At 43.3% G+C, this 26,892-nt stretch overlaps 2 protein-coding genes across 5 annotated transcripts in view; one reads left to right on the forward strand and one right to left on the reverse strand.

Annotated features, from left to right (window-relative positions):
• The window catches only part of OSBPL11 (oxysterol binding protein like 11), a 46,608-nt gene extending 39,288 nt beyond the window's left edge, over positions 1–7,320 (reverse strand). Inside the window, exon 1 of the mRNA XM_079993494.1 lies at positions 6,447–7,320. Within this exon, the coding sequence (XP_079849620.1) occupies positions 6,447–6,643 (197 nt within the window). The 5' untranslated portion in view covers positions 6,644–7,320. The remainder of the gene's footprint in view (positions 1–6,446) is intronic.
• LOC307226051 (glycerol-3-phosphate dehydrogenase 1-like protein) overlaps positions 1–26,892 on the forward strand; it is a 31,852-nt gene that overhangs the window by 3,125 nt on the left and 1,835 nt on the right. Inside the window, exons 2-9 of one of the 4 annotated variants that reach the window (XM_079994473.1) lie at positions 1,764–1,820; positions 13,224–13,299; positions 14,345–14,557; positions 20,436–20,613; positions 22,369–22,509; positions 23,784–23,922; positions 25,121–25,233; positions 26,434–26,667. In XM_079994473.1, coding sequence (XP_079850599.1) covers positions 14,517–14,557; positions 20,436–20,613; positions 22,369–22,509; positions 23,784–23,922; positions 25,121–25,233; positions 26,434–26,667 — 846 coding nt within the window. In that variant the 5' untranslated portion in view covers positions 1,764–1,820; positions 13,224–13,299; positions 14,345–14,516. Of the gene's footprint in view, positions 1–1,763; positions 1,821–13,223; positions 13,300–14,344; positions 14,558–17,051; positions 17,185–20,435; positions 20,614–22,368; positions 22,510–23,783; positions 23,923–25,120; positions 25,234–26,433; positions 26,668–26,892 lie in introns of those variants that run through there. The other 3 variants (XM_079994472.1, XM_079994474.1, XM_079994471.1) reach the window with 3 other exon arrangements.

Raw genomic sequence — 26,892 nt, forward strand, 5'->3', positions numbered from 1 at the left:
AAGGAATTCTAAATTTAAGAAAATTGCAGGGGTCCTTCCTTCTTTTGTCAAAATGCATCGTGCCTTTATGAGTATATTACTTTTTAAATTACTACTTTAAATCCATCAGTTAAGGGTCAATCATCTTGAAAGACACAGTAAGTCCCTGATTCGAGTCTTTAGGGTGGAGCCTTTTCCCTAAGCAAAGATGGCTGCCACCAGAATAAGGGGGAAGCTGTTAAATGGCATGTAGATTACATAGCTCTAATGGCTAGACTAAAGCAAGACCACTTTCCATTTTCAATTGCCTTTTTTTTCATTGTCTCCCAGGGCAGAAGTAAGACTTGTGTGGGAAATAATGCCTCTCTTTACTATTAGTTTTCAGCTTTTTTGGGGGGGGGGGGTAGCAGGGGGTGGGCATCCAGTTGCCAAATCATACCTACACTAAAATCCTGAATCTCTCCATTAATTTTTATGAGCTCTTCTCACTTCCATCCTAGAGGGATTAAAAATGGCCACTGTAATGTAAACCTAGAAACTTTCTATATAACCTATGAGATTCTTTTTCATATCTCTGCAGCATATTGGGGGAATGGTACACATATGTGTATTTGTTGTAACTATGTACAGTGGGGTTAAGTGAGCTTTGTTTATCATTTCAAAAGAAAATGGGGAAGAAATAAAAAACAGATTATCATTTTGTTTTCTCCTCATGTGCTCCCACGCCTGCAGAAGCTTTAGTACATTAGAAAAGTCTCTATCCTTTTATTTCTGGCTGTCAATGTGTTTAAACTAAGACAGACAGGCATGGGCATGCAAGCCAGTAACTTTTGTAAACTTGTTTGCAACGCTGCCAAACAGCACATCATATCACATACAAATCCAATGTAGATGTGATTCCTTAAGGGCTCTACAATGGATATGTCATAGAAGCACAGACAGCAATTATGGCTTATCTCATACCTATAAGGTTCGCTTGCACCTTTCAGTAGCAAGCATTTCAGTCTAGCCAAATCTGAAAAGAAAAAGACATCCAGATTTGAGAGATCTATCTTTGCCTGTTACTTTTTAATTTGATCCATTTTTTAAGTATAATACAGCCCTCGAGTGCATGAATACCTGCATCATCCTTGATTCCCAAACATGCTGGCTGCGGCCAATGGGAATGGATTCCAACAAGAACTGGAGTGCAACATATTCCCTATCCATGCCTTGCACTGAAATGGCAGTTGGTATTCAAGGCATTTCCCTTACCTATCCAAATATCCCATAAATTGAACCTGGGATCCTCCATGTGGAAAGCATAGTATAAGGGTGGGGAAGCCTCAGGTAGCCCTCCATGCCTCTTTGTCCAGCCTTGACACACTCCCTGTGGCTCATGTCCCCATAGGGCCATGCTCCACACCTGCCTTAAGCGCACTTGTCTCTCTATAATGTGCCCTTTAACCCTGACAATGTCTCCTGCTTGTAATGCATGCAGAGCTGTGTGGCTGTAGGTATGCAAAAAGTTCTGATTTTTGCATGATTGGAATGCAACCTACTGTACAAAGGTAAGATTTACAACCATTGCTCCACCACGTTTTGCTTCTGGCCCTGTGCACCACCAACCTTCAGGTTGAAAACAGTTCCTCCATCCCTAGCATATGCCCTACAGCTGAACTATAGGTCTCTGAGCAAAGCTTCTGGTGCCTGGTGCCTTCAGTATGTGTGTTACATTTCTCGAAAAAGGACTGGATGAGCATATTAAGAGGTAGCATGTTAATGTGTTACGCTTTGCTTTTCAGACACAAGCTACATCATTTCCTTAAGAACCTTTGCAGTTGAAAGATCTCTTTGTCAAGGTCAGTACAGCTAGTTTTCAACATATGATCAAGTAAGTCCAAATAAGACGATTTAGATTATTTTTTAAAAAATAATGGAAATTACCATTAAAGCAGCCCTATTCAAGTATCATGCATGTCTGGAAACAGAACACATTAGTGGGGAGACAAGCATATTAGCTTCATCCTTATCTGAAGCGGGGAAACTCCTATATGCTTCTAAACCCCAGCTGCAGGGAAACACAAGCAGAAAGAGTGCTGATGCACCCATGTCCTGTTTGCAGGCTTGCCACAGACACCTGGCTGACCACTGAAAGAACAGGATACTGGGCTAGATGAGTCTTTGGCCTGATGATGCAAGGATTTTCTTGTGTTCTGTGCTCACTGATGATCACATGCAATGTAGAACCTTGGGAAATGTGGGGAGCCTATGAGAGGAAAAAGCACGTGGGTGGCAGTGGGTCGAACTAGCAACACATCCCTAAAATCCCTGCTTATGCGTTATAGATCTAGGTTTTAATAACACCTGAGCAGGGTGTACCTAGCTCCACACCCAAATTCTCATAGTCCATTCTTTTAAAGTAGTAAATGCATAGTCCTTCTCATTGCAAATAAGAAGCTTACAAATGCAAAGCATGTGGGCTGTGCACAACCAATGGCTTTTTAAAGAGCTGGATATGGTATGTAGAGCTATCATTGCCACACTCTGCCCCTCTCTATCACCCGTCATGATTTTACTGCTTTCTGTAACATTTCAAGGAGAAACATGGCAAAAGCTGTAACTAGCCCTCCGCAGTGTAGCTACCACAACTGCAACAGATATCTGCATTTTTTAGTGTGACAGTAGATGCCCATGAAAAATATCCCCTTTCCCTATCCCACCATACCTGGAGAAACTTTGGAAGCATTGTAATGTATTGTCTAAAAACAAATTTCTTGTTTAAGTAACAAAGGATATGTGCATATCCACAATGGCACACATTTGGTTCAGGTATGGGAAACCTGACTTAAATACCGTATTGGCCAGCATATAAGCCACTCCCGAATATAAGCCGCACCTTTAAAATTCAAGGGGGGGGCGGGAGACAATACCCGAATATAAGCCGCTCCCTTAAAATTCCGCAGGCACTCACACCCATTCCGTTTTACCGTATGTCTGTTTCAACAGTGATATCGTAAAAGCCCATTTTTGTAAGGTCGCAAACTTAAGATGCACTTTAACTTTTCACAGTCGGAATTTGGGGGAAAAGGGAGGCTTATATTCAGGCCAATACGGTATGACTGTCGAAGCCTCCCTATCTGGCCAGGCAACACACCCTCCTGAGCCATACCCCTCACCAGCCCTGATTAGCACCCTTCTGAAGTGTCTTTTCCTGGATGAATGTGTCCATGAACTCTGATAATGCTTCTTGCTTACCTGGGTGGAGGACAGAGGGTGTGTGCATGCGAACAAACTAGCCTACTGTACAAATGTAACATCCACATTTATTGCTCTGCCCACTTTCCCCTCTGGCCCCACTCATCATTAGTCTGGGGCCCCGGAAGGGAATGTGGCCCTCAGGCTGAAAACGTTTCCCACCCCAGTGCAGTTAGTTTTAAAATGTATCTGTGATTATAAATGCAGAACGTGACACCACGTACCTGCTCCTAAATTAAGAGTGTGATACTCCTATGGGACTGAACAGCAAGGAGCCCTCATTCCTGCCTATCATCAAGACAGCAAAATACATCTCTCTCTCTCTCTCTCTCTCCATTATTGGCTCCATTTGATGGCAATCAAACAACAACAAACACGTAGCTGTGTTACAGACCCAGTTTGGGATGGATTTGAGTGCTATACAAATGAAATACATAGTGAATTAACCACTTCCCAGCCCTAATTAAATTAGCTCTACACCACTCTCCCCCCCTTCCCCTATTCTAGCATCTAAAATAAATAAAAAAATCCAGAGGTTACAAAGAAACCAAAGTTCTGCAGTCAAGAAGGTACAGCAAGTAAGGAAATGTGTCTAGTTTAGCACAACTTTATAAAGTTTTTGAAGCTTTAGTGCTGCAGTGTGTGGGCTGCAGTGTATGAAGTCAAGATTAAGAAACATTACTTGCTATGTGATCTATCTGCACGGCTTATTTCCTGTTTTGTAACTACTGTTCCCTCATGCATTGTATCCTTCTGGGATGTTCCAAGTCAAAACTGGACAGTGAAAGAAAATTTCTGACTACCATTATTTGTCCGAAAAAGGCAAACGTTATCTTCAAAGCTGGTATAAAAGTTACCTTTCAAAGAAAGCTGATTTCCAAAACATTATAAACTAGCAGAATTGGAGCAACCTGGACTCCCAGATGAGGCTCATGATAATGAAAAGTTGTAGTTTACAGATAGGACCAAGCCTGAATCCAAGAGTAGACTCTTTAAGTAGGCTGATTTTACATAGCTCATGATTTACCATGAACTTGGGAGATTTCTCCTGCTTTGTTTCCTCCCTCTGTAAGTGTGGGAGCAACAAAACACAATCTATGGCTTAGTATTATGTCTAAAGTGGGAGATCATAGTTTGGTTTGCTCAAACTTACTAGAATTGCTCAGTCTCAGGTTCATGTATCTACCATTTTTACTCTTCTCCTCCAATGCAACCATGAAAAGTTGGGAAGCAGTGTTTCTATTTTAAACTAATTGCAATTTGTAATTTTGTCCAAACTGTGGTTAGTTTAAACCATCACTCCAGATTTTGTTGAACTCAAATCAGCTCTGACTATTGGTCATGGCTGGGGTTGATGGGAGTGGGAGTCTAACATCTGGAGTTACAAAAGTTAGCCCCCCTGGTTTGAATTTCAGCTTGTCAAAACAAGTCAAGATCAAGTTGTGGTTTCTGATCCTGACTTGTTGGAACAAACCATAGTTAAAACAGCAGTCCCTGCTTTGGATGAAACACAGTTGGTTTAAAATGAAAGTGGATACTTCCAATTTCCTGCTTACAGCTTCATGTTCAATTGAGGAGGGGAGGGGAGGGGAGGAGGAAGCAGGTTTGTGTATGGAATTCTAAACTATAATCAGTCTGAACCAGGTGAATGCCAAGAACTAAGTCATTGGTTTCATTTTGTCATGTATGAAATCATTTACCATGTTCAAAGAAAATTCTAATAGCTTCAAGGAGTAACGTGCTGGCAACTTAGGAGGAGAAAGTGTAATGTAACATTAGAAGTGAAAATTCAAAGTGACATGCTTTAGGAGAGTTGAAGCTGGTGCTTAGCAATGTCCTGACATTTAAAAAAAAAAAAAAACATTCCCTAAACATTCTTTCTCACAATTGCTTTAAAAAGAAAACACAATGACAAGGTATTTAAGGAGCATCAAAGTAGATACATTTAGTGAATTCATTGGGGTTTATTTTCTAGTACGAATGGATATGATTACACAAATGATGTATAGAACGCCTGCAATTCACAAATCAATCTTATGGGAAACTGCCTTATACCAAGTCTATTGAGTTCAGCATTGTTGACTAGACCAGATATTAACTGACTGTAAATATTAAAAATCAACTGAATGTGAAATAATGAAATGCCTGTATGGGGATGATGTGTATTCATTTTTGTTTCCTTACATCAAGGAACAGGACATATAGTAATATCTAGAAAGAAACAAAATAGCTATTTTGCACAAGTCTCAGTGTTATTTCACACACTGGGGGAAATTCAATGTTACGCTTTCCTTTCCTGACTGTTCCATCAGTGGAAGCATTTCTACATTTATCTACTATATATTTTAAAAAGTTCCTTGCATTTGGACACCTCATAAGATATCATAACCAAATTTTGCATAACCATTTCTGATATCAAGGAGCAGGTTTTCATCTATGTTTGGATATAACTGATGCCACTTTGAATCAAAATGGGAGACTGAATCTTTCAAAACTGCACTGATTTTAATTACTGATTTCAAAATTGTACTGATTTTGGGGAGCTTCTTAGAATTCCCAAGCAACCCTGGGTACAAAGCTGCTATTTTTAGGTATGCAGGCAACTCTCAACTAACTCTGGGGTTATGTTCCGGGAATAGCACCTAAAATCAAAATCATATATAGTCAAACACACTGGCAGTTCCACCCGCCATTGAACCCAAAGTTTTTAATCTCAGATGCCAGCCCCCTTTCCATTTTTTTTTAATTGGTAAATGATTGAAGCTGAATGCACACTAGTTAAAAGCATGTAATTTGTGAGTTACCTGTATACCCAAATATGTAAGCAGCTCTTGCCAAGGGACAATTTAAACATTTGTCAAAGCACTAAATGCTTTAAAGTACAACCCAAAGGAGCGCAATGGTAAACAGGCAGAAGAACACAGTTCCACCACATGTGTCCACTGAGTATTCCGGCATATTTAGAAACGTAAATTCCAGCACATCACATTTTACTGTGTTATCATTCCAAAGCCCTTCAGAATACAAAATAAAACACTTGCAACTTTAGGGTTAGGCCTCTGTGGTGAAAAGTTCAGTTGCACCAGAAACTTTACCAGACGCACATCGGATGGTTTTAGGTGTATGCTTCCCATTTCTCAATACTCCCCTCTCCCCCCTAAAGAAAGAACCACCACCCACTTAAGATACCAACAAGTCAGTCCCCACTAGGCTTCAGCAGAGATACTCACCTATACTGCCAGCTTTTGGTAGTGCTTCCTCCTCTGCTACTGCTGATCCCACCACTGCTGATGCCACTACTACTGCTGCTCTTGCTTGTGCAGTTCTGGGCTGGGATCAAAATCTCCAGCTTGCCTTCACTTTCAGACACTTTCATCGCTGTCGGTGGCGCTGCCGGAGCCGTAGACACAGGCTCCGCACTTTGCATGGTGGGGCCTGTCGGGCCCCTGCCCACCCAAGGGTGGGAGAGTGCAACAAGCCAAGTCAACAAGGGCTGGAGGAAAACTTTTTTTATCAAGGCTGTCAAGTATCCTTAGAAAAAAACGAGGGGTCACTCTGGAGTAGAACTTTTGTGAATGGGGCCCAATGTGGGCCAGAGATGGAGCAAGTCTATGGAAATAAGCTCGAATGATAGCTTTGAAGGAGGGAAAGGGAGAATATGGAGGGGGAAAGAGCCAGGTCTGGGGGAAAGGCCAGGGATCCAACAGAAGAGTTTCCTGAGCACCCAGAGAATGAATCGGGAGCAGGGCAGCCAGCTGCGTTGGCAACGTCCAGGCACTCGCTCCCAAGGCGTGTTTAAACCGGGGGAGCAGCTCCGCGCACCTCAGTATCCCATGGGAGGGCAGAAGTGGGGTGGTGGGGAGGCAGCGGGAAATTCCTCAATTGTTCAGAGAGGCGGGATGCTGGCGCCGAAAGGAGGGCGGCCGCCTGGGGTTTGTACCTCCTTCCCCCAGAGGCTGCCTGCCTGCCTGGGGCTGGGTCTCTCACCATGAACCGCAAACGCCCCTCCTGCAGCCCCCTCCCTCACTCGGCCAGGCTCCGTCTTCCAGGGTTGGCGGCGGCGGCTCGCAGCCCACACGAACCGAGGGCAGCAGCAGCAGCAGCAGCAGTGGCGGAGCCGCTCCCACCCCTTCCGGGTCAGGCTTAGCCGCTCCCCGCCGCCTTCGTCCCTGTTTCTCCGCCCCGTGAAGGCCGAGGGCGGGCGTGAGCGCTGGCGGCGCCATTTTTGTTAAGGGAAACGGGGGAGGGATGCCCTGACAGGAAGGAGGAGCTGGCAGTAATAATAACAATAATTAATAAATAATAACGAACAATGATAACAATACCTGCCTAAAACACCAGAAGGCAAACATAAAGGGCCTTTAAATCAAACATTGTTTGTTTGTTTGTTTGTTTGTTTGTTTGTTGTCTTCTTATTTCTGTGGAAGAAACCGAACTTGGAGCAAGGGTGTGACTCAGCTGCACGCCAACGCGCCCTCTGAGTCCACTTCTGGGTGTATGGAGATCTATCTATTTTCACACAGCCTCTTATATTTTAGTTCTCCTCTGCTCCGTATTGTTCACGACGTTCTTTGCAGCCCCAGCAGCTCCAGTCTGCTGCAGCAAAATAAAAACAAAGGGCTTGTGACCACTTTTTAGCCCGAACCAGACTAAACCCGTTGAAATTAATGGGCATGGCTAACTTAAGTTCATTCATTTAAATAGCGTGCTCTAACTTAGCTGGCTGCAACCCAATGGATTTTGTGGCATCTAAAAAGGCTAGCCAATTGTGACGTATAAGACTTTTTGGACCAGAACATGCTTGATTGAAGCTAAATTTATATTTTAAAAAGCCAAATTATTCTGTTCTTTTCAGCTAAAGATAAAGCCAATTTAAATATGAAAGACAAGTGTAGAAGAGCCTATTGATATTTTCTGGGCCCATAGAGTTGGTGGAAGTTGTCTAAGCCATCTGGAAGGTACCACCAGTGTCTACACTCTTGTTGTTGTTTAGTCGTTTAGTCGTGTCTGACTCTTTGTGACCCCATGGACCAGAGCACACCAGGCACTCCTGTCTTCCACTGTCTCCCGCAGTTTGGTCAAACACATGTTTGTAGCTTCGAGAACACTGTCCAACCATCTCGTCCTCTGACGTCCCCTTCTCCTTGTGCCCTCAATATTTCCCAACATCAGGGTCTTTTCCAGAGAGTCGAGTCTTCTCATGTGGTGGCCAAAGTATTGAAGCCTCAGCTTCAGGATCTGTCCTTCCAGTGAGCACTCAGGGCTGATTTCCTTAAGAATGGGTAGGTTTGATCTTCTTGCAGTCCATGGGACTCTCAAGAGTCTTCTCCAGCACCATAATTCAAAAGCATCAATTATTTGATGATCATCCTTCTTTACGGTCCAGCTCTCACTTCCATACATCACTACTGGAAAAACCAAAACTTTAACTATACGGACCTTTGTCTACGCTCTTATATTGCCCTAAAAGTTCAGCCATTCCTATATGCTACTCAGTAAGACAAAGCCATGGATCTTGCTGCCTTGGGATGCTACCTATGCTGCAAAAACACAGTAGACAGTCACAGATGGATAAGTATTCATCATTCATCCCTGTGTGACACTGCATGGCTTTTCATTACGCACAATGCCTGCTATACTTGATGAAATGGGTTGTTCCCTATGAGATCTAAACCAACCGAGACTGCTATACTAAACATACTCCCTAGAGAGTAAGCCTGTTTATAGACAGTGGAGCTTACTTCCTAGTAAAATGCACACAGTTGTGCTGTTAGTCTCTGTGATGTCCTAGTATAGGAGTGGGGAACCTATAGGCATTCAGGCATTTCAGTTTCCTATCAGCCCCAGTCCGGGTTGTCAATAATAAGGGATTCTGGGAGCTGAATGCATCTGTATCCAACACCTGGAAGGTCACAGGTTCCCTACCCTGCATCTAGCGATTTTCCTCCTATAAAAATATGCATACTTTTGGCTTGCAATACACTAGAAATAAAGGCTCTTTCACAAGGCAGCAATTGAAGAGTCCTGGCTGGATACCGACAGTTTCCATTGTGAGCATGACAGCTGCTTTCCATATGATGGTTGTTAACATTCTTTGCCTTTCAGGTTTCAAATATTATATATGTGCAATATATAATATTGATGTACATTATATAATATAATATAAAATACAGTATACTAGACTGGCTAACAGATTCTAATAGACAAGGCATTAGAAAACCTTGAACTTTTAATATAAAAAGTGAAATAACTATCTGTAATTATATGTTCACGTAAGGGCTTCTTGATTACAAAAATTAAGTTATTTCTTTGCATATGCATAGTATGTGTCTTCCCTAACAGGCTACTTTCAAATCTTCCAGCAATAGGTGCGGTCTGTTCTTTAATAGTTCCCCAGCATTAATATTTAGGCAAACACAATAACATAAAATGAATCAAGTCTTACACCTGAAACACACTAAAACCAAAAGAGAATTGTAGATTGATTTTATTTAGCTGCTGTTTCCCTCTAGTGACCAAACTAAATACTACATGTGAAAGAAGAGAAGCCAGTACAATGTCAAACACCTGTTTTTTAATGGTGATGATGAAATGTCTTTCTTATCTTAAGTTTTACCAAATCATGATACACAAAATTCACATAATTCTCTCTTTTTTTTATTATTAATTTTTTTTTAGAAAGATTTTCTTTTACAAATTTAAATAACACATTCACATCCACTATAATGCCAAATTCTTTTGGACTTCCCCCCGCTCCCTCCACAATCCTCATAATTTTATATTTATTTCACATTTTCTTTATAATTGTATTGCCAGTTAATTAATCTTTACAACTCTTATCCCTCCCACAATACCCTTTCTCATCACAAAGCCTCTTTAAATCCAACTAGCGTTGTCTGTTCATCACAACTATTTTCCAGATAAATCGTAAACTTTCTCCAGTCCTGTGTGAACTTGTGATCTTTCTGGTATCTAATTTTTCCTGTCAGTTTATCTAGTTCAGCAAAGTCCATCAATTTCCGTCTCCATTCTTCCAATGTTGGTAATTCTTCTTGTTTCCATTTTTGAGCCAATAAAATTCTTGCCGCAGTCACTGCATATTGAAAAAGTTTATAATCACCTCTATTAATTTCTCTTCCTGTAATTCCTAACAAGAAAGCTTCTGGTTTCTTCACAAACGTGTATTTAAACATCCTTTTCAACTCATTATATATCATTTCCCAGAAGCCTTTTACTTTCTTACACTCCCACCACATATGGTAAAATGTCCCTTCCCTCTCTTTACACTTCCAACATGTAATAAATGTCTTATACATTTTTGCTAACTTTACGGGGGTGATATACCATCTGTATACCATTTTCATAATATTTTCCTTTATCGTCATACATGCAGTGAAAATTCACATAATTCTCACATTAAGAGATAGGTGAACCACCACACCTCTACCATATGATGTGTGACAGGTTACATGTTTCAAGCGGAGGATGTGGCTGGGTTACAAAGTATTGATATACATGACACTTGATACTAGTTGGTTAACATAGTTTATGCCCTGAAATGCTGCAGCCAAAGGGATTGTTCAGCTGTTGGGAGACCCATTAAAGGGTTTTCATTAGTGCTCCTGCCTTCTATTCACATAGGAAACATAGAAAGAGGGTTACCTCTTTCCAGCACAGCTGGGCACTCGAACTTTGGCAGAGAATTATGTTTTTAATATCTTCTACCACACACAAGATGAATAAGGTCAGGCCATCTTGGATGACATGTGATGCCAGTCTTATAATAGGTTCAGTCAACTTTGCCCTATCGTCATTCAGGGAGTGCATTCAGTTGCATGCACCCCCTCCCCTTATTATTCATTCACAACATTTTATAATCCAGGGAAGCATAAAAATACATTGAAAATACTGACCTTAACTGAATGGTTAGTGGCCACAAATATTCAGCTCCCTCCATGGCTCCTGGTGTTCTACAGTACATAGTAATATCTACTAGATGGATTCTGGTTTTCTTGATCACTGGAAAACCAAGCGTATATGCTGGTCCTGATTATGTACAGGTCATACTTGCAATCTTTCTCTTTAAAATGTATGTTAGTAATTTGTATCAGGTAATCAATTCAGGTTTATTCCGAATGGGTTCACTGAAGCTTTAAACAAACAGCAGACAGCTGGGTGCCTCAAACAAACCACATGTAGCTTTGAAAGTGTAGGTAGCAAACTTAACACACCCACAAAAGTCAACAGCTCACATGCCTAATGTGAACAAAAGCAACCTGTTTGTGCTTCAAAAAGCCTAAAATATGTTCCCCTGACAACCATCAAGCTATCTGAGGGGTGAAATCACATATTTATTAATGCAGCTCAAGCATGCATGACTTTTGCCTCAAAGGAATAGGGGAAGGGAATGGCCCAGTTTCGGCTAGAGGCATGCTGTCAGAAGGGGCAGAATAAATGACTCATTATACTGGGGTTGGGGTGCTAACTATCTGTTCAGAACAAAGCCAATTTAAAGTACCTAAGGATATAGCATAGGAACACAGAAAGTTGCCCTAAGTAAAACCATCAGTCTGCTTATTTCAGTCTTGTCCATGCTGGCTGGCTCTCCAGAGTGCCACACAGCAGTCTCTCTCAGGGCACCTACCTGGGGGCACCAAAGACTGAACCTGGGACCCTTTGTATACAAAACATGTGCTCAATCACTGAGCTACAGCCCTTCCCCAAACTCTGACCCATATATCATCATTTCTTTTCTGTTCTTTGTTGCTGACCAGACTGCATCCCTGTTCTCCCTTTCCTACAGCTTCCCTCAATCCTGCTTCCCTGGTTTCTACCGCTAAAAGAGTTTGAAGGATTTGCATTATTAACCTTATCATGCTGTCTCAGCCTTTGGATTAGTGGATCTCTGGGTATTTATCAGAAATACTTGAGATTCAGGGAAAACTTGGAGATGAATTGGGATCAGTTCCACTGAACTTAAATCTGTGCAATCAGTTCACGGCACCAGTGACTCACTTCAGACCTTTATGAGGCTGGCCTTCATGTGGTGACAAGGAAGCTATGCGCTTCTGGCATGGCCATGTTCAATGTAGCATTTGCTCCTGTAAAAGAACAGTAAGGAGGGAGGTCGTATTCCCATATGGTGCTAAGATAAAAGCTGCAGCATCACACCTTTAGTCCTGCTTTTCAACATATTTAGAAAGTACTTCTATATCCATTGTGTTGCTTGAGGTCACCTTTATACTTTAAGCAGGGTTAGCTTAGCAAGCATGTATTTACAACCAGAGAGGCTACAAGAGAAAGAAAGAAAGAAAGAAAGAAAGAAAGAAAGAAAGAAAGAAAGAAAGAATCTTGTTTCATCAACCACATCATTTTCTTCAGCTTTGATACTTCAATTCCCTCTTGGTCTATTTGTATCTTAACACAATTATATTAATAGCTGCATCAAATGTGCTGAGTTAATTTTGCTTTCTCAGTCATGGGACTTTACTTCCTAAAAGCTACATTACCATTACTTCTACTGGGTTTTTTTGTGCTTCAGTTCCTATGGCAACATGGCAATCTCTGCATCTGCACATGCCACCCACTCTCGCTTAAATTGTGTTTCCCTTGGCTTAATTGTGGTCCTGATACTCCAGTTTTATGGATTAGCTCATGACTGCGGGGGAAGAGCAATCTTTGCCTGGCAAAAAGGGCAAAGCTGTGTTTCCCTGGAGCTAGGGATCTGTGAAGCAGGACTGGTAGTTCTGGATCAGGGCTGGGCTGGGGTCTAGATCTGATAAAACAACATACATTGCCCACCTACCCACACCAAACTAGGATTCTTTATGCCACATGGAACACTATTGGCATTGTAAATCCTAGCAGAAGCCTGGCTTCAGTTAATATATGGCTTGTGTGTGCACCATATATTTAAAGCACATGTTCAATGGTGCTTGCTCATAGGTGAATGGGATCAGTTTTCTGTTTCTCCAGTGTGACCTATTATTTCTGTTTTGTAATAATAGACCCTGAAATAACAGACCCAGAGATTACTTTATGGCATCTATACTCCAGCCTTAGTCAAGAAGGCTCTCAGAGCAGGTACAGGCATTGTGCACTCTGTATATCACCACCACATCCACTCATTCTTAATTAATCAATGAATCAAAGTTCAGTAGCCATAAAACAGATGTTTGTTTTGTGGTCCAGATAGTGATTAGGGAATATGCTAATACTGAAGATAATTGGTCTTAAAATTTATATTTCCTTTAATCATAAAATCTGACAGTTTTCTCAGAATGTTTAAGTTGAATTCAAATTTAAAAACCTATTAATTCATATTTAATACATGTGGGTCCTTCCAGACATTGTTTGCTCAGAAATGGTACAAGAACACAGCCCAAATAAGAAAAATGTTCTGCATGAGCCGGTGCCTATTAGGAGTGGTAATGCAGAAACAGCACTGGATTTAGGCTAGTGTGAGCAGTTCCCCCCCACAGGCCCTGATCCGAGGGGGTGCAAAATTGAGAAGACCCATTTGGGGATGCCAAATTTTGGTCTTGCACAGAGCGCCATATTATAAAAGATTAGCAAAGCCTGCCCCTGGGCTGAAAGGAGCCAATACACTCTAGTTTTGTCCTTTTCCCTGTTGAGTGTCATGAAGGCAACACTGAGGAAGAAGAGGGAGCTATTAGCCCGTGCCAGAACCTGGACTGGTTATAAGAAAGAAGACAGGTAGGTGGGGAGGGGGTCTGGCAGAAGCTGTGGAAGCTGGTCCATTAGGGCAAATGGGGCACTGCCCCACCAAGCTCAGCCTGCCCCACAGCAGCTGCCAGCCTTTTTTCTTCCAATCAATCAGTCCAGGGATGACACTGGCAGTCAGCTTCCTTAGTCTCCTTAGTCTCCGTGTTATCCTTGTTGAGCTCACCAGGGAGGAGGATAGGTTGGCTTCTGCCTGACCTTGGCTCTGGCTCCCCCTACCGTTGGCCTCCCTGCCTTCTGCCCAACGAACACCAGCCACCACTGAGGTTGGTGGGGCCGGGCTCGTTTGCCCCAATGGCTGACCCAGCAGGAAGAGAGCTACTTCTCCCTTCCAACGCCAGCCCGCTGGGCTCCCTGACCCCGATCTTCTCTGACCTGTCTTTAGGGGCTGACCTCCTTCCACCGCGGGCTGGATCCCGGCAGACAAGGCGGCGCATGCAGGCCGGGGTGTGTCAAGCGTCTTTCCCAGCCTCCGGGATACTTAAAGCGGACGAGCGCCGAACTTGACGCCGCCGGGCGCGAAGGGACCCAGAGACGACGTGGGGAGCCCAGACACCATGTCTGCGCTCAGAGTCTGCATTATCGGTTCCGGGAACTGGTGAGTACGACTCGGACGGAGCCGAGGGGGAATCGCAGGGGGGCAGAGGACGAAGAGCCCCCTACCCACCCACCCAGCCACCCACCCACCCACGAGCTGAGTGCATGTGCGCCGACGGGCTATGCAGAGAGGGGGCGAGGGAGCGCGGAGAGAGACAGCCATCCCTCTCCGGATCTTTCCTCTCTCGCTCTGCATTCATAGCCCGGTCCATATCTGTCTTAACTTGGACACTTGCGCAAAAATGCCAGGTCCCCCCGCCCCCGCTTCACCTTAGAAAATTTAATCGCCTTTGGATTGCCCGGATCGTTCCCTACGAGAGTCCAGAGGAAACCAGCAGACGAGGTTGCTTAGGCTGCAATCCCATCCCATTTACCTGGGAGTAAGCCCCACTGAATCCAATAGGGCTTCCTGCTGAGCAGGCATGCTAGTGCTGAGGGCGCATCTGTTCTGTGCGGCTGCATATGCTCCCCTGAAATGTCAGTACCTTATAAAAACCGGAATGAGGAGCCTCTGGCGCTCCCATGGTTGTTGGACGGTCCATCAGTCCCAGGCTGCAGGACCGATGTTCAGGGGTGGTGGGAACTGTAGTTCTGCAGCAGCGGGAGGCTACCGGTTGGCCACCTCTGCTATAAAATAAGGGACAAGCGCAGAGCAGCTCTGTAATCCAAGCAGAAACGCTGTAGACCGACAGACTACAGTCTGTCCGCTGTAGACAGTCGGACTGACTAGAAATCCCTGACCGACACAGACCTGTACCAGTTTACTCGGGAAAAATGCCCCACAGGTTTCCCTAAGACATGTTTCGGACCACAACCTTCCAGAGCTTTGCGAGAGGGAATCGTTTGTTGTTTTGCAGCGTTTCCACCTCCAGTCTGAACCATGCTTCATGTGTTTCTATAGCACCTGCAGATCAGACTAGAACATTGGCCTCAAAGGGAATATATCCAGTGACAGGCTGAGTTCCCCTGGGAGAAAAAGTGCTAGGGGAAACGGGCATGAAAATGTCGTACATTTTATACCCCCCCCTTTGAAATCAGTTTGGGATTAATTTCCCAAATTTGTTTTAGAAGTGGTATTATTCCTGTGCTTTCATAATATCAGCCCTACATTGAAAGCCAGCATGGGTACTATTTCATAATGTGTACAGTACTTGCAGAGCAAGATGGTGGCTGTACATCAGAAAGGGGAGGTTTTTGTTTATTCTTCTCAAGCGTTTTCTTTCCATAGTAGCTTCATGTATGTCTAAGTGAAAGTCATTAGGACCAACCAGCACAGTTAATAGGACCAAAATGAAAAATTTACTAACACTGACCAAGAAGGACACTTTGGATTTTTAAAATTTATTTCCTAGACCAGCGGAGAAACCTGCATTTTTTTGTAGTCATGTTCTTGCAGCGTGGAATACTTTGGTACCATCTATGAAATTGAATGTTAGTTTATTTGCAGGAGTTACTGGTCTCTCAAGAGAGAGAAATGTTGCACACACCCTGACCGACAGGCCGAGACTTAATTACAGTCATACCTATTTCTCCCTGTCCTCCCCACCCTTGTCCTTTTCATGTACGTTCTCAGATTACTATGCTCAGATTTGCATAAAGATTTATGCTTACCTTTCCATTCTTTCAAAGAATAGGGCATTCAGAGACAGGTCTTTGTTATCTTAAAATCCAGTTTGGGCACTCACCTAGAAATCCACACCAATGAAAGGGGCTTTGTTCTTATTCCACAATAACAACACTAAATAAATAAATAGAACCTGCAACTACACAAATTTCATTATGGCTGTACACCTGAGCGACCTTTTCTGATGAGCTATAGAACTCCTTGACCTTAGAGATGCATACTCCATAATGTAAACCCTGGGCAAGTTTCAGAATTTATGTTAAGCAGGGTGGAGGTTGAGCTTGAAAATAACAGGGAGGATTTGTGTATTTTATTCTTATCTTTTCTCTCTTCGTGGCATACTCGAATGATGTCTCAATTGGTAGTTTGGTACAAATTCACCATTGTTTGTATGAAGAAAGAAAAGGCTGATCATGTGAGATGGGACACAACAGCCAAGGGCAGCACAAGATTCCTGTCCGGATAGTTAGGCAGAGATTATACCTCTTTCAGGAGAGAAAAGGGAGTGGGTGGAGCAAAGGGAGGAAAGCAGTGACAGATCACACAGAGTGTAGCATGGATGAACTGTACCAACTCCGCATTCAAGGTACAAGCTGTTGGATACTTTCACAGGAAAAGTTGACACCATAAATCTGCACCTTAAGTGCACCTATGAGGGCAAGCCCTGCAGAAAGGTAGGCAGGTTCCTTAAGCCTCAACCCACAATGCACCAGAAATGTACCATGACAGATAAAATATGGATGTTCTGCTCCTTGCGCTTTGCCTGCTACTTGCAATTTTCCCACTCCCAGTTGCATAGCTACAGTTCCTTTGTTGGATTGGAAGCTCTAGCTGCATGGAGATTGGCAGTAGCAGATCCTACACTGAAGCACTGGAGATATGGAAAATGGTGGCTGTTACAACTGCTTTGTTGCTGGTCCAAGGGTATACTGGGTAGCTGGAGCTGTGCTGTGCTCATGGAAATCCACCCCTCTGGTGCCCAGAGCATCTCCACTAGTCCCTTGGTAAGCTTTGAAAGGCTGAAGGCAGCACTGGGGTGGGGGCACCAGAGGGTCATTGTTAGGTTTGATGGAGCCCTGGGCAAGGTGACCCCTGGCAAGCTCCCTCAAACATGGCACCAATCCTGGAAAAGGCCTCTTATTTGCACCCAAACACAAAATGAGCCACAATGAAAGCTGTCCCCGGACACAACAGCATAGCATGGGTAGCTTCAAATACCAACTTTTTGGTGATATCCTGGCTACATAGGAACTACCTTCAGAAAAGATGTCTGTCTCCCCTACAAGAAATAAGAATTGTGCCTTTCATGTACACATGCAGAATGGTTGTGTCTAACAGAGGTTAGACATTTGGTCTTGCAAGCCACCTCACATCCCACCAGCACCCCAAAATGCAGATGCAGCTCTCATGTGATAGGCTGCAAGTCAGAGTCCTTCGGAGGTGGGGGGAAATTTTGAGCTTTTTTGTTTGTGAGTTGAGTCAGAGACACTAACCTCCAAGCTTATCTGTAAGATTTGCAGTCAGGGTTGCATTCCTTTAAGCTACCAAAATAGATGTGAAAGTTCAATGGTCAGCAATACTGTACTTTCAAAAACATCTAAACAACCACTAGCATACTAAACATCCGCTTCTCAGCTGTTGTTTTTGGAAGTTTCATAGTCAGGCCTTGAAATATTTATTTTCCACAATGGTTTCTGATTTGCTGCTGGTTTGATTTTATTGTTATTATTAGCTGTTAAATTGACCAACAAAATCAACATTTTGAAAATGTGGCCATCAAACTGATGTCAGGCATGACATATGCAAACCTGATTCTCGGACAGCTCAATACCACACCTTCCTGTTTCAGATTAGTTGGCCTGAACTCTTGAACAACCAATGTTCTTGTTCAATATCCACAATCACAAATGTGGACTTGCATCCCCCACCTTATGCAAATGTTTACTTTTCTTTCATCAGTGTGACTAACTAACCCATGTGCAAAAGTTTTGCTTGAAGAGTCTTAAGGAGTAGCTTGTCTGCTCATTTCTGGTGACCTGTGGGTTAGGAGCTCTTCTAGATTGTTGTATATACAGTAACTTGTGAACCTGAATTCAATAGGTATCACAAGCTATCTTGTAGAGTCATTAGGAGAATATAAATATATTAATAAAGAAACGTACAAGCTGTCAAAAGCTTTTTGCCTTCTGATGAAGGCAGCTCCTAGGGCATGGCTCAGTGAGGCAGAGAGATCCAATGCTGATATAGCAGCCTTCTCTTAGCTGAGATGACCTTTGGCTTAGATATGCTTGACACAGACATATGCAAAAAGGTATTGCCAGCATTTTAAAGATTTATTTAAGTTCTAACTTCAGAGAGGTGAGTTTTATGTGTGAAGTCTGTGGTAGCTCAACACACTCAGACCACCTGAAAACCCAACTTTATTTGTACAATTAATTTGAAAAGCTTTTCAACTGGTCTCTCGGCTGTAGCTGAATGGTGTTTACATTTCTGTGGAGCAGCTAGAGATACAATTTTGCTGACAGAATTTTGGGACTCCCAGGTTCTGTTTTACTTTCACTTGTTCGGTCACAACACAAGGCGTTCAGATATAGCTCTCCTGAGGAAGTTGTGTTTGCTTGAATGACCTTGAATACCGTTAATCTGGCTTAGAAAAACACAGTGTAACTTCACTGGATCTGCAATGGTGACACTCTGATGTTGCCCCAAGGAAGCCATTGAGGGAACAGCAGTGGCGGCAAGTCTCACAGAGGGTGCTCCAGCGGTGGGAGCCTCCCAGGCTGGCACACCATGGCAGGCGGCATTTGCATCCCTGGCGGGCAGATTTTCGCGATTGGCACGATCGTCGTGATGAAAATCAGCCCGCCGATCGCGTAATACCGCCCGCTGGGGATGTGAGTGCCGCCCGCTGAGCGGAGCAAACACCACCCGCCAGGGGGTGCCAGGCTGATCACAGGGCGTATTTGCACGATCAGCGGGCGGATTTTCACGACAGTGATCGTGCCAATCGTGAAAATCCACCCACTGGGGGTGCGAGCGCTGCCACTCCAATCCGCCCGGGGGAGTTTGTCACCCCCCTAGGCATGACACCTGGGGCAAACCGCACTCCCCCCGCACCCCTCCTTGCGATGCCTCTGGGGGACAGAAGTCCTGGTCTCCTTTCTATTTGCATGGAACAAGGAGAAAAGCATTAGGAATTATTGTTATAGAGATTAGGCAAGATGGTGTGATAATTCAAGTAAGGTTCATGTACCCTTTTGTGTACAGAAGTATGTTCCCCGACATTTCTCCCCATTTTTATTTTCATTATTTGTTAAGTTTAATATTGTCCTTCATCTGTAGATCTCATGGTGGTTCACAACAATTTGCAATATAAAAAACACAAAAGACAGACTAAAAATAAGAACAAAAACAAGCCAGAAATCCCACATCACATTTAAAAGGGCATTGGATATCAATCAGCCTGAGGCCTGGTTGAAGAGGAACACTTTCCACAAACGGGGAACTGTTGCAGAAAAGGCCCGTTCTCATGTTGCCACCCTCCGGACCTTTCATGAGGAAAGGGCCTCAGATGATGATCTCAGGGTTGAGATAGGCTCATATGGAGAGAGGTGGTCCTTGGGGGTATTGTGGTCCTAAGCCATAAGGTTTTATTGGTCAAAACCTGGGCCTGGAAATTGATTAGTAGCCAGTTGGGCCCGGATCAATGTGATGCTCAGACCTTCTTGCCCTGAATTCTGCACTAGGTGGAGAAGCAGTTCTAGACTAACTGTGCACACAACTCTTTAAAGGGGAAACCATACTTCCTCCTCAGTTAAAATCTTTAAGGTCTAAATATGACATAGGTATCTAAACTGCCAATTTTCTTTGCTAAAAAAACCCCACATGGAATTTTGATGTGGGGTGTTGGTTTTGGCATCCGTCTGTCTCGAAAGACAATGGAGGGCACCTCCAGGGATGAAGTCAAACTGCTATGTTAGCAGCACCAAAGTGACCATCCAAAGTGCACAAGCGGTGCATATGTACAGTACATATGTTGTATACATTGGCAGCCATTTGTGAAATTTACTATAGGAGGTAAAGCTTTATAAAGTTTGCTAAATCCAAATTACTATGCGAATTTTGCTTGTGTCCAAATTCTTGAGATATAGTGCTTGTGCAACCATACGCTTCTGGTGAGTGGGGATGCAATTAACCCTGCCTTTAATTCCTTGCCTTCTTTTCCTCCCCCTCCCCCGCTTTTCTTTTTTTAAAGGGGAAGTGCCATTGCAAAAATCATAGGCAAAAATACCCAGAAATCCCTCAAATTTCACCCTACTGTAAATATGTGGGTATTTGAAGAGCAAATCGATGGGCGAAAACTCACAGAAATAATTAACCAAGACCATGAGAATGTGAAGTATCTCCCAGGGCATAAGTTGCCTCCTAACGTGGTAAGTTCAATGTAACTCCTTAACTGTAGTTTCAGGTTTTAAAGGTAGTGTAGTTGGGCCATAATGGAATGCAATTCAATGTAACAAAGGCTGCTTCCACACTGGAAGTGAGAGCTGGACCATAAAGAAGGCTGATCGCCGAAGAATTGATGCTTTTGAATTATGGTGCTGGAGGAGACTCTTGAGAGTCCCATGGACTGCAAGAAGATCAAACCTCTCCATTCTGAAGGAAATCAGCCCTGAGTGCTCACTGGAAGGACAGATTGTGAAGCTGAGGCTCCAGTACTTTGGCCACCTCATGAGAAGAGAAGACTCCCTGGAGAAGACCCTGATGTTGGGAAAGATGGAGGGCACAAGGAGAAGGGGGCGACAGAGGACGAGATGGCTGGATAGTGTTTTCGAGGTTACCAGCATGAGTCTGACCAAGCTGCGGGGGGCAGTGGAGGACAGGAGTGCCTGGCGTTCTCTGGTCCATGGGGTCACGAAGAGTCGGACACGACTAAACGACTAAACAACAACAAAGCTGCATTTTGGGTCGCTCACTTTTTATGAGGCTCGTGCTTAACGTTGTGAGCTAAACACCCTACTCCCATGCTTCTCCTTTTTGGCTTTCTTCCACCCCCACCCCATTCCTCAAGCTTAGAAAAATCTGCCCTTTCTTTAAAAAAACATAGCAGAACAGCTGTGCAGCTTTCCCAGGAGCAGACTGAGAAGGGAATGGTACTCAAAATCTATCAGAAGGATAATGCAATTGATTAAAGAGCAGCATAGGTACACACAGACATTGATATGAGTTGTGCGTTATCTAAACTAGAGAAGAAATCCTGGCACAGCTGACAGAACAATGCAAGAACCTTGTGAGTTTTGCAATTGGTTAGGCTTAGATACATTATTTGTCTTCAAACCTACTCGGTATTCCAGAATACTCTGAGGACCTGCAGACCATTGTGTCTCAAATTGTAGAATGTGCACAACAAAGACAGGACACGAGGTTGATCCCCCCTCCCCAAGTGGCTGCCAAGCTTGAGGCTCTAATCCTATACACACTTACTTGAAAGCAAGCCTCACACCACTGGACTTACTTCTGAGCAAACATTGATAGAATTAGGTTGCTAAGAGAACTGAGCTAAGACACTTCAAGAAGTTTTTCAGATGCAAAGCTTAAATCTAGAATCATAGAATCATAGAATCATAGAGTTGGAAGAGACCACAAGGGCCATCGAGTCCAACCCCCTGCCAAGCAGGAAACACCATCAGAGCACTCCTGACATATGGTTGTCAAGCCTCTGCTTAAAGACCTCCAAAGAAGGAGACTCCACCACACACCTTGGCAGCAAATTCCACTGTTGAACAGCTCTTACTGTCAGGAAGTTCTTCCTAATGTTTAGGTGGAATCTATGTTTACTTATATATAATATAAATGTAAAAGAGTGGTTTCTCTCTCTCCAAATATTCATTTCCAGTTGAACATTGTGTTTTCATGTGAGTTAGTAGATTAATGTTATTTTGTGCGGACCTCAATTCAGGACAGCTGGCCATATTAAGACTGCTGCAGGAAATACTTGTGTTGCATATATGGATGTGCCTTCCTGCATGCACAACCCCAGGAAATACACATTGCATGCTCAAAATGTGTATATATGTGAATGTCATCTCGATCCACTCTTGCCGCTATGGGAAATGCTGCTGGATAGCTGCCCTTGTTTGTTTTTCAATGATAGAATGTTTAAATTTTCTTCTTCTTTTTTGTCTCAGGTTGCTGTAGCAGACCCAGCAGAAACAGTAAATGGTGCAGACATTATAATATTTGTTATACCTCATCAGTTCATTCCTAAAATCTGTCAGCAGCTAACTGGCCATGTAAAACAAGGAGCCATTGGAATTTCGCTAATCAAGGTAGTTTGTGAACCTTTCCCAAGGGGTAGGACCGGTTAGGGAGAAAATGGAACAGTGAAATTTCCAGGGTCTTGACTGCATATAGCAGCAGGGGCACCAACCTGAATAAAATATTGTGGGGGCCCAGGTAAGCCCCACCCCACATAATCAATAACATGTGTCATGAACGTGGCTCACCTGAGCGCAGGGGAAGAGTCAGACTCAGAAACTGAGCTAAGTGAGAGACCGACTGCAGATGAGAGCTAGCTGACAGAGCCAAGAAGGGGTAGCTCAACCACCCTTCCAGAAGATGACACTGTTAGCTCTCAAGAAGCGGGAGAGTTAGGAGGCAGCCAAAGTGTTGCTAGGCAATCGGCAGATAAGCAGAGGACTGAGAGTGTGTCAAGTGGAAGTGGGGAGGGGGAAGACCAGCCTCTCAGTCCCCGTTATAGGAGACTGGATAAGGTCAGAGGACAACGGAAGGGAAAGAGGGGAAGGGCGGGAATTTGGCATCCTTCTTGCTGTGAAAGGGGCAGAGGTTCAGACTGACCAACTACCGTCAATGTGAGCACGTGAGAAGCCGTGCTCTAGATGTATGGGGTTTTTTTGTAAATAAACGTAACATAAAATTGCTGGAGTCTCATTACTTCTTATCGGGGCATGCTTGCCTGCCTGAGATCATTACAACATGACACAGTACACACACTATTTGAATGGGAATGCCCATCAATATTTTTTTTTGGGGGGGAGCCCCCTCAAATATTTTATTGGGAAGGCTGAAGCCCCCATTGTCCCTAGGAGTTGGCTCCTATGGGGTGAAGACAAAATTGTTTCTAACATTGTGTTTTAATTGTTATAACCTGACTTGGGTGATAAATAATAGTAACTCTAGAGCACACTCCCTCTCTGCCTGCAGTCGGAATGAACCATGCCTCTGGGTTGGTTTCAAGAGCTATGGACACCCCGAGATGCAGAACAGAAGGCAAAAGTGCCATATTTGGAAAGGACTAGTCATTTCCCCACAATATATTATTTTCTAAAGCTTATGTTATTATATAAAAAGTTGGCTATGTAACACACATCAAACAATCTTAAGAGAAAGGTACTGTGTGGGTCATAACCAATATATATATCAACCCAACAACGTGCTGTCTGTTCCCATTATCCTTTGTTGTAAACAACTCCTGCACGGGCTCAATTTCATAGAGTACAACAGGATCAGATCTATGTTTCATATCTACTGAAGTGCAAGGAAGGCTAGTCTTACTTTTGTTCACTGCCTTCCTGTTAAACAGGGCATAGACGAAGGCCCTAAAGGACTGAAACTCATATCGGACATCATTCGAGAGAAGCTGGGCATAGAAGTCAGTGTACTCATGGGAGCCAACATCGCAAATGAAGTGGCAGATGAAAAGTTCTGTGAAACCACCATTGGTAATTCTGTGTTCAAGTCTAATGACTAAACGAGGGATCAGTTCAGTCCACTTACTCAGAATATAGATCCAGAATGTTTCCCCTGCTCCACTTTGTGGTGATCTAGAAGATATATCTGTGGGTCTATAGCTGCTGTGATGAGACTTCCCCCCACCCCACCCCCCAAAAAAAACCCTTGCCAACTTTTTTGTTTGTTGTTGCAGTGTTCTGCACAACCCTGTAAGAATGAAAGGTAGCAGCTGGTCAAAGGTCACCCAATGAGATTCATGGATGAGTGGGAATTTGAATTTGCGTCTCCCTAGTCCAACACTCTTATCCTCTACATCTCACTGACACTCACAGCTGACCTAGGTGGTTTTTATTATTATTGCCCATCCTTTTGCAAATGGGAATGTTTGTAGCATTTGAATACAGGCATTCTTGTGTTTTCGATAACATAGCACTGAAAGCGTATTTAATAATAATAATAATAAATAATAATAAATTTTATTTATATCCCGCCCTCCCCAGCCGAAGCTGGGCTCAGGGCAGCTAACAACAATCAAAATAATCCAACGATTCTAAAAACATTTCATTATAAAAATTAATTAAAATCAAATTGATGGCAACCATTAAGCAAAATTCTGTGCAGATTGCCAGAGGAGGGGGGTCAGGCTGCGCCCTGACCAAAGGCCTGGTGGAACAGCTCTGTCTTGCAGGCCCTGCAGAAAGATGTCAAGGGCCCTAGTCTCTTGTGACAGAGCGTTCCACCAGATTGGAGCCGTAGCCGAAAAGGCCCTGGCTCTAGTTGAGGCCAGCCTAACCTCTCTGTGGCCTGGGATCTTCAAGATGTTTTTATTTGCAGACCGTAAGTTCCTCTGTGGGACATACCAGGAGAGGCGGTCCTGTAGGTACGAGGGTCCTAGGCCGTATAGGGCTTTAAAGGGTAAAACCAGCACCTTACACCTGATCCTGTACTCCACTGGGAGCCAGTGCAGCTGGTATAGTACTGGATGAATGTGATCTCGCAGCGAAGACTCAATCATTATTGAGCATCTCTCCCTATAGAAAGCTTACTGGGTTTGGGTATGGTGAGTCTAATGGTGAGTCACAAGCATAGCTGAGATTAGAAGAGATGCTTCAATTTAAGTTAAAGTCATATGATATGCTGTTACTTGGCCATCACCTCAGTCCTGATTTACTGTGCTTCTTTTCATAGGTTGCAAAAATCCTGAAAGTGGGAAGATCTATAAAGAGCTGTTGCAAACCCCAAATTTCAGAATTACTGTGGTAGATGACTGTGACACCGTGGAGCTCTGTGGAGCCTTAAAAGTGAGTCGTTCCAGATCAAATATTGTGAGGCCAATTAAAGTTTTTTGCAAGCTGTGTGGCCAGCTAAGCTTTCAAAAAAAAAAAAATTCACAGGTTTTCTCATTCATTTGTTCACTGGCTTTACAAATCTGTAAAATGGGAGAACTGCACTTACATCCCACTTGCTATACTAATTAAAAATGGCCTTGATATAGGTTGGACAATAGCTGGTTGTTAAATCGCTGCCACCAATTAGGAAGCAAATATATGTGACTTGTCACCTCAGAAAAAATGTAATCCTTTGGACATACTATTCTCAAGTGAATTTTCTTGGCTTTGATGTAGGCAGTGGGGAAATATGTCCAATGACTTCTTTTTTAAAGCGAGATCTGTTAGTTTTATGTTGGGCACTTTTTAGATGACTTTCTAGGCAACGTCTGCACTGGAGTTTGTAGGACATATGATAAAGTACTTTTTAGAGATTTGTTGAAGGTGGGACAACATACACATACTTTTGTCCACTATGAGGAGTTGTGAAATACTTCTTTTCAGGTTTCTGATAGAGGAAGAAAAACCAGTGTCCACACAACACCATAGGCATTACTCTATAATACAGCCAAAGTTGTTTTTTTCTAGGACAGACTATTTGTAGAGCAGCTCTGTGCTGTCTACTGCTGTCATTAGTAGAGGCCCTTTAATATCACTCTCTACCTCATGCTTTTAATTTGAGATGCAAGGGAATTTGGGATCTTCCGCCTAAAAACCATGTGCTACAGAGCTATGATCCCTCCCTTATATCATTATCTCACTAAAAAACATTCAGTACAAGGATACACCTCATTAGCTGCTTTGATCCTATGGAAATGTCTCACCAGCTGCTTTGATCCTGTGGAGATAAACAAGAAGTGTGGCTTGTCACTACCAAGACATATTTTAGCAGCATATTCTTCAACTGCAGCAGCACTTCTTATAGTGACCAGACTTGCAGACACCACTTGCTGAATACCGTATATCTGAATAGACCACTGAACTGCATGCAGTTTTGCTCTTGGGGGCATTTAGGAGCAACTGAATAGAGAAATGCAGCTGTTGGAATGCATTTGTGAATGGCACCTTTTGCTAAGCATTCATGCTTTCTGAAGTCATTAAACGCGATGCCTTTGTCTCATGTGATTTTTTTTCTTCACTCTCCTTTTCTCCCTCTGTTCCAACTGGATTTAGAATATCGTTGCAGTAGGGGCTGGTTTTTGTGATGGGTTGGGCCAAGGTGACAATACCAAGGCAGCTGTGATTCGTCTGGGCCTAATGGAAATGATTGCCTTTGCTAAACTCTTTTGCAAAGGCCCCGTAGTAATAAATACATTTCTGGAAAGTTGTGGTGTTGCTGATCTGATTACCACATGCTACGGGGGACGCAACAGGAAGGTGGCTGAAGCTTTTGCACGTGGTGGAAAAGTAAGTATTTCCCCCCAAGATTAATTGCTGTAATGGGTACACTTTTGTCTTATCAGCCCTTTCCCAATAGTATTCTGCATTAACTTATGAGGACAGGGGCATAACTAACTAGTATATTACAGTATGCATTTGTTTGTGGATGAGACCAGTGGTAGTGACCAAGGCCCCTTGCTAATAACTGACTTTGTGTGATGTTAAACTTTCTAAAATGGGCATAATATGGAG

Source organism: Podarcis cretensis (assembly GCF_951804945.1).
Source record: "Podarcis cretensis genome assembly, chromosome: 1".
Taxonomy (NCBI): domain Eukaryota; kingdom Metazoa; phylum Chordata; class Lepidosauria; order Squamata; family Lacertidae; genus Podarcis; species Podarcis cretensis.